General features: G+C 36.5%; 1 protein-coding gene across 3 annotated transcripts in view; it reads right to left on the bottom strand.

Moving 5' to 3' along the window:
• The window catches only part of LOC140147819 (monoglyceride lipase-like), a 29392-nt gene extending 18961 nt beyond the window's left edge, over positions 1–10431 (bottom strand). For all 3 annotated transcript variants that reach the window (XM_072169569.1, XM_072169572.1, XM_072169571.1), the window contains exon 1: positions 10230–10431. In XM_072169569.1, coding sequence (XP_072025670.1) covers positions 10230–10354 — 125 coding nt within the window. In that variant the 5' untranslated portion in view covers positions 10355–10431. The remainder of the gene's footprint in view (positions 1–10229) is intronic.
• Between the last annotated feature and the right edge of the window lie 2082 nt (positions 10432–12513).

Below are 12513 nucleotides of genomic sequence, written 5' to 3'. Positions count from 1 at the left end.
CGATAATCCTATTACCCGGGCAGGAAATTCCCTGCCCGGGTACCCAAAATTAAAAAAAAGGGTGTTTTTTTGGTTTTGTAGTGTCTCTGGACCTAGACCTAAATGCTAGGATCATGGTTGACCTAAAAAAAAAAAAAAAAAAAAATTTTGCACATTGTTTTGTAATTTTAATATGAAAATTGATACATAGTTTTCATGTCATACTCTATTAATGATATCAAAATGCATTCAAATTCAATGCATTTTGATATCGAATTACAAAACAATGTGCAAAATTCAATTTTTTTTTTTTTAGGTCAACCATGATCCTAGTATTTAGGTCTAGGTCCAGAGACACTACTAAAAACCGAAAAAAAAAACTTTGAAAAAAAAAATTTTAATTTTTTAATTTTTTTTTTTTTTAATTTTTTTTTTTTCAAAATCACACCCCTATTTGCAACACAAAAAGAAAAGTCCCCACTTCAATGACCTATGACAAATATAATGCAAAAAGAAAAGTCCTCACTTCAATGACCTGTCATAAATACAACACAAAAAGAAAGGTCCTCACTTCAATGACCTGTCATAAATACAACACAAAAAGAAAAGTCCTCACTTAATTGACCTGTCATAAATTATACACAACAAAAAGAAAAGTCCTCACTTCAATGACCTTTCATAAATACAACACAAAAAGAAAAGTCCTCACTTAATTGACCTGTCATAAATTATACAACACAAAAAGAAAAGTCCTCACTTCAATGACCTTTCATAAATACAACACAAAAAGAAAAGTCCTCACTTAATTGACCTGTCATAAATTATACAACACAAAAAGAAAAGTCCTCACTTCAATGACCTTTCATAAATACAATGCAAAAAGAAAAGTCCTCACTTCAATGACCTGTCATAAATACAACACAAAAAGAAAAGTCCTCACTTCAATGACCTGTCATAAATACAACACAAAAAGAAAAGTCCTCACTTCAATGACCTGTCATAAATTATTATACAACACAAAAAGAAAAGTCCTCACTTCAATGATCTGCCATAAATACAACACAAAAAGAAAAGTCCCCACTTCAATGACCTGTCATAAATACAACACAAAAAGAAAAGTCCTCACTTCAATGACCTGTCATAAATACAACACAAAAAGAAAAGTCCTCACTTCAATGTCCTGACATAAATACAACACAAAAAGAAAAGTCCTCACTTCAATGACCTGTCATAAATACAACACAAAAAGAAAAGTCTTCACTTCAATGACCTGTCATAAATACAACACAAAAAGAAATGTCCTCACTTCAATGACCTGTCATAGATACAACACACACAAAAAGAAAAGTCCTCACTTCAACGACCTGTCATAAATACAACACACACAAAAAGAAAAGTCCTCACTTCAATGTCCTGACATAAATACAACACAAAAAGAAAACTCCTCACTTCAATGATCTGACCTAAATACAACACAAAAAGAAAAGTCCTCACTTCATTGACCTGTCATAAATACAACACAAAAAGAAAAGTCCTCACTTAAATGACCTGTCATAAATACAATGCAAAAAGAAAAGTCCTCACTTCAATGACCTGTTGCTTCCCACCCCCCTCTCGACCTGCCAAATATTGGTTACTCCTTCATGTAATTATACACGAAATTAGGCTTATCTACCAGATATTAGGCAAAAAAAAAAAATTGTTGTGTTGCCCTCAAGTGGAAAAAATAAAAAAGTTGGGTTGGGCGGTCGGATTTTTTATTTTTTTTCATTTTTAAACCTTCAGATTTAAAAAATCCCCTCAAATATTAAATAATGCTTCTTCAATTAGGGGACATTTGTCAATTTTGACTTCTGGATACCTGTTAGACATCAATTAAAGACTAGTCTTTCAATATAATATTAATTTTAAGTGAAAAACATTGATTTTTTTGAACAAATCTGTAAAAATCATCATTCAAAAAAAAATTGCGACTCTGATTTTTCAGGATTTAGGACCGGACGGTTGAGGGCAACACAACAATTTTTTTTGGGGCCTTATACATAACATATTATCGATTAAACGTCATCAAACATTCGTTAGAACTTAGACATTACTGGAAATAGAATGGGACTAATGTAGATATGTTACATCAAATGTCGTCTAATACTCGGAGTCTGCATACTGCCTTAAGTTGAGATTGATTTACAGTAATTACATTGATCTCATCTTTTGGGTGGGTTCAAAATTCCCTGAGTTGGCAAAACCTACAATCTTCACAGTCACCTACCTGGACAACCGATTCTTTAGAAATGCTTAGTCGCGCTAAAAGTCGATCGATACATGTTAAAATCAGCACAATTCAGAGATACACCTTTTTGCTATGAAATTAATTTTCTCGGTCAAATATAAAGCAATATTTTTTTTTTCTTCAGTAATGTCAGTTAAAAACTTGGTGCTTGGATATACATTTTTTAAAAATCCTGGTGTTAAAATTAAGCATCAAATTGTATCTTTTAGTGTGATATTTTTGATTTTATAGGCCTTGAGTTAGCCTCTCACGAGCTTTTTACGGAATTGATTTTTTAGCGTCTCAAACTAATATAGTTTGCTAAAGAAAGATATTTCCCACCTCTGTAAAGCACATCGTGTGGGTCTATATATTATAGTTTTGTCAGAATTTCCGTTTTTATTTTATCCTTTTTCCCTTCATGCTCTCAAAATGTCAAACTCGGTGCTTTTATCTCGTGCGCAACCAGCAGAAATAGTCGATATTTTCATGGTTGTCATCCAGGGCAATTTTCCATTGAAAAGCAAAGATCATGAAGATTGCCCGACTAGCGATTTGGTAGCCCAAATCCCCAATTGGGTTTTCTGGTAAATGAGGTGAATTTTAATAATTTGCTCCCGTGATAGCCTGCAATTTCAATTTATATGGATTCCGTGATTATGAAAACCATTTTGTCTGTCTGTGTGTTTGTTTACCTAGGTTAGTCCGCCTTAAGAGACGCACGCTTGAGGTTCATGAAAATCCACGGTCCAAACTTAGAAAAATTAGCGTGTTCTTATAGGGGATTTTAATCTTCTGTCCCTCCTATCTCCATGTGAATTTTGTATGACCTACCCCCCCATCGCGGGTTGCCATTTTCATTACACCCTTCAGACTTGTGTTCGGGTTTCTGTAGAGATTCATCAGTGTTCGGGTTTGTTTTTCATTTGACATGTAGGCCTATATATAGGCCTAACCATATTTGTCATAATTAAGCGCTATACCTAAATGTATAGCTATGCTATATATTATTATGTAATATCATGTACATGTAGGCCTATAGGGTGGGGTGGGTGCAGAGGTGTGTGAGGTGGGTAGTGGGGGTGTATGTAGGGAAACTTTGGTGTGGTAATCAACACACTTTAACCATGACTTTCAATGCAAGGCTTATTGTTGCCACAAATGTTTTTTTTTTTTTCCTTAAGGTTATTTAATAAGTTTTTATAAACTTCCATGTTTAACCTGGTATTGTTTTGGCTGCTTCATTAGGGCCTATGACTTTCGGTGGGTTTCAAAAAGCAGTTTCAAACAAACACAAACAAAAGGCACCATACCCAGTCACCTTCATGACAATTGAAACACTACGTCAAGTATTAACATCCAAGTTATTCTGTTTTTAGGCAAGCAATTTTAAATAATTGCTTGAACAGGTTTTTGTTTAAAAACAAAAACCTGTTTAAGTTAACAATGAAAATGAATGGTTCTTATAAGGCACAATCTCTGATGAGGAACTCAAAGCGCGTAAAAGCACCTAAAATTTACAAACAAACATAAAAACAATCAATTTATAAAGATGTTTAAAAACAAAAACCTGTTCAAGTTAACAATGATAATGAACGGTTCTTATAAGCCACAATCTCTGATGGTTCTTATAAGGACAATCTATTTCTGGCGTTTAAATAATGAAAGTCTGGGGGCGTTACGCCGGGCGCTGAAGGTTATTTCTTTGGAAGTGTGTTCCAAACAGTTTGTGATCATAAAACATACAGCGTAATATAATGTTTTGTAAAAGAAAGTTTTGTTTAAAATATTGCCCAATTGCATGTAAGCCTTGGGCAAAGTTGTTTTGAGGAGAAGCAAATTTCAACACATTGGTCCGAATCACTCACGTGATGATGAAATATCCTCATCGTGCTATAAGCATGATCAGTATAGGAGCGCTATTAGGCCTGGGAATTTCGTTGCTATATTGAAGTTCTGGCAACACTGCATCATGCCGGTATTCCTGTTAAACCCAGGGATATCGATCCACAATGCTAGTATTATAAACCTTATATTTCACGCGTTGATTTTGAAAAAATTTCAGCCGGTGAAAAAATGGTGAAATCAAAACGTAAATTCTGACAAAACTATGATATAACTCTCTCGGTGATGTGCGTTAGAAAGTTGGGAAAAATCCTTCATTAGCGAACTATATTACTTTGAAAAGCTAAAAGGTTGATCCAAGAAAAGGCTCATGGGCAGAGTTTAAGCCTATCAAAATCGAAAATCTTACACGAAATGACTGAATTTCACGCCTAAGTTTAACACTAGGATTTGAAAAAAAATAAGTATCAAGCACTACAATTTGACCTGACATTTACTGAAAAAATGAAAATGATTGCATTTCATTTGGCCGAGAAAATTATTTTTACATTGAAAAGGTGTAACTCAAAATTTAGCTCGTTTCAACACCAAATTCGATCGTTTGTATTGCCACATTAAATGACTGAGTGAGCCTTGCATAACAAAAGAATCGGTTGTCCAGGCTGCTAACTGTTCATGGGAGTAATTTACTTTGTCAAAATATTGCTGCAATGCAAATTTCTTAAATTTCATGTTCACGATTTGGATTACTTGAGAACTCTAGATACAATCCTGATATAGGAAAAGAGCATAATCCTGAGCCGGCATTTCCCGAGCAACCATATCGTTAGCCGACTCTAGCCTGGCTAATTAATTCAATTAAAACCCTAAAACTTGGGAGGATTACACATTCAGAATACCATACTTAATAGTATTCAGGCTTGTCATATTTAGGCAATTTTACTAATTTTGAGCAAAAAAGCAAATCAGAAACAACATGTAAATAAGCTGGAGCAAACATTAACACAAAAGTGCATATCATGGGCCAGCATATCATGGGCCGACTCCACCCTGACATTTTTTTCGTTCAGCTGCTATAACTTTTGAAGTATACATGCTATATTAAAAGGTAAGGTACCAATGTGAAGCACTCACTAAGAGCTATAATTTACCTATGTAGGTATCTACAGTAACTAAACAATTCAACATTTATGCCAGACAGGGTCTAATTCTGCATAAAACCCGGCAACGTTATTTCTATAGATCTGCTGCGCATTCAAATTGCATTGTATTGCATCGTAATTTCATTTGTGTCTATGCTAATTATGTTTACACAACATGAACTCACGTGTTTTCAAGCAAATTCGCCGATAATAGGTGATCAAAAGCGATCGGAATGTTACAAAAGTACAGATCGCATTCAGCTTACTTCATATGAGATGATCTTGGGAAAAATACGGCATAATTTGTCTTGGTGTTTGCGGAATGCCATGCAGTAAAATATTAATACGTTGCGGCAATTCATGATTGACAACTAACAATCGGCGTGTCCTTCGTATCCTCCACTGTCAATTTCTTATACACTCACTAATCCTCACAAAAGCTTTGTGTTGATTACGTAATGTGTGGGAGGCAAATTGCAATAAGTACAATGAAATAATGAGTAGGGCGGGCTCGAGGCGGGTTTCTTCTTCATCTTACGTAACAGTATTGTTCTCCAAAAAACCCGGAAGCTTGTCGTTTGGAGCTCTAGCTGAAATACAGCAAGATAATGTAAGATAGTAAATGTAAACCTGTATTTTAGCTAGAGTATCTCGAGCTAATTTATGCACAAAATTCTGCGCAAATGTCCAGGGCAGGCTCCAGCCTATGAGACCCCCAACTCATAACACACGGCCAGCTTCAAAAATGCACATGATAGTTATGCATTCGATGCTAGAGTGCGTTGCTATCGTTTTCCTGTGGACAGCGGTGCAATTTTTTTTTTTTTTTTATTTATTCTGTAAATGTTGAAGTTTGGATGAATGTTATTTTGATGAGTCAACTCTATCTTTTGCGCAAGATTGACCTATTTTGGACAGTCTAAAGTTTTACTGTGAAAGTGTAATTTTACTATTTTAGCAACATTTTTTATGCGATCGCCTGTCATGATCGGCTGTGTTTAATTATGAACTTCCATTGCTTTGCACTGTGTCCTGCTTCAGCGAATCCGACTAGATTTGGAATGCAATGGTCTCCAGCCTAGAATGTGAAGCTATATTTTTTATGGTGATAAGTCACTCGCACATGGAATTTTAGAGGGATTTTGATAGCAGTTCCATTTAAAAAGCTGCTATCAACATGAGACTAAGATCTAGAAACACCCCCGAAATGCCGTTTTGGGGGAATTTTGCTAGCTGAATCTTTTTGATGAAAGTCAATCTTTTGACAAGATGTAACTTTGCTACGGAAAGTGCTATGAAAAAAAGGTTTTCAGTTTTGGCTTTCTTTACTCAAGGGCTTTAATTTGATATATATTTATATATATTTCAAAGTAAGATGTAACTCGACTTATGCCCTAAAACGCAACCCCTATCCTATTTTGCATGCAAAGTCTATTCTGTCGGTCCGTGTCACGTCACTTCCGGTTGATGATGTTCGAGTGAAAACAAGTCCCTGATTCGATTTTTGTTGATGATTTCTGTCATTGGTGTTATGTAAATTTCGATCACAAATAGTCAGTGGAATCAAACAACCGTTTCTAAGTCTTAAGAGTGAAAAAAGAAACTTACTTGATTTACCGTTTATATACTGACAAACTTAAAATTAAATTCCATGGTCGAAAGAGTGTCGTTTTTTCCGAAATTGAATGCCACTCCAGCAACATCGCTATGTAGCCTCCTTCACAGCCGGTTTCTGTTGTTCACAACAAACTGTGCGCCACATGCAGTTTGGGCCCGAGACTAGTCTAGAGATAGCCCGGATGTTCGACCGACAGAATTGTGTTTATGTACCCTTGAACTCATGAACTTTGGATGTACCAGTACAGTGCATCCCTACATTGTATGTACCGCTGCAAGACTTCAGGTCCGTGGGGTGTCATTATGTTTATGATAAAGAGTGAAATCTTGCTTGCAGGACTATACTAAAATGCGCAAAACCTTTTACGAGCGCGTATCATAAGCTATACCGCGTATTTATTGCGTTGAAACGTACTTGCCTCTGATTGGCTGCCGAGCCGTTGGCTGTTGTCGAGCCGTGACCTTTGCACTCATACCGCCGTACATTAACACACAGGAACCGTACCGTATTTTCGTACACCGCTGACCTGAACATGACCCGACTGCATGCTTTCAAATCACAACACACGTGCGATTTGACAGCTGTAGAAAATGTCACGAAAATGTGTGTTCTATTTCGTTGTTTTTTACATTGTTTGGACCATAATAATGTAGCCAATTCTACCATACAAGGATTGCATATCAACGGGTATCCATTTACAAAGGCTTGGAGTCATTTCCGTGCAAATGGAATATAAGAAATGTGGATTTTTACTCACCATTCTGCATGTCAACCGTCAAACATTTTGTCAAGCTTCAGCTGCTGTAAACGAAGGGAATTCCGGGCAGTTCATTTCGCTGTCTTGCGATGATGGACATGATGAGCTAACAGCTTCTTGTTGTGGGAACCAGATCATAGATTCGTCGTCTGACATGTCCGATGGCCAATCGCCGTCACTTTCACTGCTGTCTTCCGAGTCTGAATCGGCGAGCAATGGGTGAAATCGAAAACTTGCCAGTTCTTGTCCGCTTAATCGCGAATCAATTTTAAGTTCTTCTTCGAACACATCATCTTCAAGTTTTTGTGCGTGGTGTACAGCCTTTCTCCAGTTTTCTGGAGTAACTTTATCCAGCTCCTTTTCAAGAAGAGTTTTTACATGAGTCATTGTGAAACACTCGTTATTCCGTGCAACACCACCTTTGACTTGTCCCCATATAAGTTCAATGGCGTTGAACTCACAATGGTAAGGAGGGATGCGAACAACTAGATGACCATGTTCTTTTGCCAGTTCATCTATCACGTACGTAGGAAATCGTGGTCTATTTAGCTGAATAAGTTCATGAAGCTGGGCTTTGATCATCCGGGGTTCAAAATGTATGTTATGATCCGTGAGCCATTGCTGCATCTCCTGTTTTCTGGAATTCAACGTTGGAACCTTGTCCATGATAACAGAATGGTAGGACGCGTTATCCATTAAAATAATGGAATTATTTGGAATATTTGGCAATAGTTGTAATTGGAACCAAGTGAGGAAAGTATCCCCGTCCATCTCATCATGGTAGTCAGCTTTGCCTTGTTTGCTCTGAAAGCAGAGCAGGGCATCAGGGACGAAACCCGCGGAGCTACCGGCATGCAAAATTATGAGTCGGCTTCCTTTACCGCTAGGTACATTTATTCCACCTTCACCGTCTTTATCCAACCAACACTTTGATACTGTGTGGTTAGCATTTAACCAAGTTTCATCTAAATATATGATGGGTCTACCAGTTTGGCGAATATCTCGCATTGTTAAAAGAAATGAATGCCTCTTGGCCACTATATCGGGTCTTTCTTTGACAATACTTCGTGATGAACGAGTTTGATATTTGTATCCCATGTTCTTCAATATTCGGCGAAGTGTTGATTCTGAACCTGTGAATCCTAACTGATTTTTAACACTCTCGTGGATTTTGGCTATTGTAGGCCACGATTTGTTTACGTACATGTTTTGAATTATCCGACGTATAGCGGAACGATCAAAGTTATCGACTTCATCTTGAACTGGCTTGGATCTTCTGCCGTTTTTCTTCGGAGAATGAACGCCGAGCTTCCTTATTTTATATACGGTTTGCCTACAAACGCCTGTCGCCTCTACTACTTCTTGAAGTGGTGTCATCTTCTCCCGATCTTCATGGGAATTTCCAGCAAAATAGCGGTATACATGCAGAACAATTTCCTGTGCCTGTCGGCAATAGGCTTTACCTTGACCAAGAATGGAAGCCATGTTGAAATATGGAAATCTTGCACAGTAATCGAAGGAAAATAACTATAAATTTACTCCTGTGTGGATATACGACGTGTGTACATACGTGCAGCGAAATAGGCGGTGAGTAAAATTGTACAATTAAACTTGCCGGGCAATCGCCGGCTGAAAAGTTAGCAATCAGAGGGTATGGTACTATTAAAACACACTTTGGAAGCATGATTAAACATGATATCTACCATAGTCAGGCTCATATCACACATTATAGGTGGCGCTATTCGTCCATAGGGAAGTGGAATGTGCCTGTACGGTCCAAAAATGGCTTTACTGTGGGGCTCAATGGAAAATATTACTAAAAATTAATTTTGACCACCAAAACCTAAGTGATGTTGACTTATGTTGGTACTGGCATAATAATGGATTCATAAGCTATCACACGGTGCAATCTATGTTCCACCAAGTGGACACTCGTTAAAGCGCAAAAGCAATTTGTGTGTAAATCAAGACCATCCAAAACAGCTTTCTTACAGTAAAGAATAGGACTAGGAGGTCATCTGGGGTCACATACAGTAGTGTACATTGTACATGTTCTTGCTGTCACAATTTCACACACAAAATTTTGGACAATTTGGTGACACTATTTTTGTCTGTAACTTCAAAAGTATATGCACTAGAAACATGATTGACCCCTTATTGTTTAGGTAATTTGATTCTCTTTCAAATGAAAGAACTTTCAGCTAAAATTATTGAACTTCAAAATTTTATGAACATACCTATCTACCATTTAAGTATATTAAATATTAATTCATCCGGTGTTTATATTGAATTTATGCACAGCAGACGACGGGGCTTATTTATTATTTTTGGCTCTACTAGTTTTCTTTTTTGCCCTGTGTGTGTGTGCGTATTATTTCTTGTGAGCCGTGAACGTCGGGCATCTCCACGTCACCGTACAGGCACTGTACATGCACAAGCTACGGTGCATATACAGCACGCAATAGTGTGCGCCGTACGCGTTGTTACAAACATCGAGGAAGTACGCTCTCGTAAAAGGTTTTGTGCATTTTAGTATAAATCTAACTCCCGAAGTGAATGTTGCGGAAGTGGTGCGGAATTCAGCACATAAACATGAAAATAAATTTTAAGCTTACTTACATTGGTTCTTCCTCCGGCTCCCAATATTTGCAGTACAAGTTCTGTCCATCAGCGTTCACAATATGTTTCAATTCAGAATAAGGCTTGCCTAAAGGACTCAATCTTGATGCAGTCACTTCTGCCATTCTGGGATATTTTCATGAAATTTCAGAAAGCTCAGTCAGAGAGATCGCCAGTTCCAAGTGAAAGTTGATCATGTCACGTGTAAATATTTATCAACAATGTTGACCACACCTATAGAGGGCGCTAAACCTTTTGAAAAACCAAACAGGCCAGACCGCCCTACCAAGATTCAAGATTTTACTAACCCAACATTGCAACATAATTATAGGTGTGGTCAAAACCCGGGGGTCAAAAACAGAGAAAAACATTAACAAAACAAAGACATATTGATGATATCAACTCAAGAATACACATTCACTTTCAACTGAATGTGTATTCTTGAGTAATATGATGTGAAAACATTATTACGAATTTCAGTGTTTGACCCTGCATGGGTAAAGAAAGTTCAAAAATGCTAGTCCCAGTGCTAAGGCCGTGTAAAATTAATATTTTGGTTCTCGTCCCCTCCCTCCTCAATTTCTGGGATTTGTCAGATTTTTTTTAAATTTTTTTTTTTATAGATTTTTCAATTTTTTTAGACTTTGGAATGATTTATGAAATCTTCATACATAGGGCCTATAAATAAGTTTATTAGAGAACAAGCATCACTTCCAAGTCTTTTTGTGGTACTCTAGGGGTTTATCCTCAGAATCTCACATTTGAAAAAAAAAAAAAGGGCCTCATCGTTTCCTCGAGCACTGTTGGAGAAGACCGAAAACTACTGACAATGCTAATTTTACATTGAAAAAAAACAAAACAAAAAACAATTCCCTCCCTCATCAATTCATGAAAATCCACTGGATATAACAGTTTATAACAATATCATACTCTTGTGACCTCATTAAAGTAATACAATAATAGTTGATCAAGAGAAAGATTATCAATGTCCAACATTTCTGAGATACTAGAAAATAACTTTTCACGGTTTACGGCGCATAATGAAATGGTATTCGTCTAATCGTCTTCAACTTCATGCAGGTCACAGACTTCACAAACTCTATTCTCAGGTGGAATTTTTGAAATGGAATATCTTCCCTTTTCAATTCTATAGACAATGTGCAATAACACGTATTTTAGAAAAAGCTGATCTTGAATTATGAAGCAACATAATTATCTTGCTGGATAAAAGCCAGGGACAGACTTCAGTTTTCTACTGGCCCTCCGGGCCAGTGAAATGGCAAATCTAGTGGCTAATGCAATAAATTTTTTTTCAATAATATGTTCTACACTAAAAATCTATATGAATCTTTAGGCCCTAATCATTTGTCGGGAAATGTGTATATCGCGAATTAAAAAAAAAATACGTGGAAACATCGCTATCCGAGCCCTTTAAAGTCAAGCAAACCTTAACATTTTAATTTGTTTTGTACTGAATGTACTCACTACTCAATGTAGAGAGTGTAACTAACACAAATTCAGTCATGCTAAATCTTATGATTTCCTTCTTTTTGTATTATTTCATTAGGTTTAAAAATGCTATCATCAGTAGATAGGCCTAACAAAATATATTCAACCGTTCTCAATTTCTTTGTATTTTACAAATAAATACATCTTGAGTAGATAGCGGAAAAACTAACAAGCAAACAGATAACCAAAAACATCAAAACAAACTTTCCTAATAGACGTTTTCTAAATTTGTGAAATATTTTCTGTTGTTTCATTAGGCTCGCAATGCTATCTTCAGAAGATAGCCGTTTGCGAGCGCGTTACAAGAAAATGATGCAGATCGTAACGCAGGTCGTATAAGTGGGCTCGCGTGTGTTCACAGAAGATGATGGATGTCGCAACGGGTGATTTGCAAATTGCACCATAAATGGTATCTTGAATAGATAAAAAAACAAAACAAACACACATACAGACAGACAGACAAACAAACATGAAAGGCCTTATGATTTCCTTCTTTTTTGTATTATTTCATTAGGTTTAAAAATGTTATCATCAGTAGATAGGCCTAACAAAATATATTCAACCTTTCTCAATTTCTTTGTATTTTACAAATAAATACTATCTTGAGTAGATAGCGGAAAAACTAACAAGCAAACAGAAAACCAAAAACATCAAAACAAACTTTCCTAACAGACGTTTTCTAAATTTGTGAAATATTTTCTGTTGTTTCATTAGGCCCGCAATGCTATCTTCAGAAGATAGCCGTTTGCGAGCGCGTTACAAGAAAATGATGCAG

This window comes from Amphiura filiformis, chromosome 3 (genome assembly GCF_039555335.1).
Source record: "Amphiura filiformis chromosome 3, Afil_fr2py, whole genome shotgun sequence".
Lineage (NCBI taxonomy): Eukaryota > Metazoa > Echinodermata > Ophiuroidea > Amphilepidida > Amphiuridae > Amphiura > Amphiura filiformis.
The sequence above is the reverse complement of the archived record's forward strand: the minus strand, read 5'-3'. Positions and strand labels throughout refer to the sequence as shown.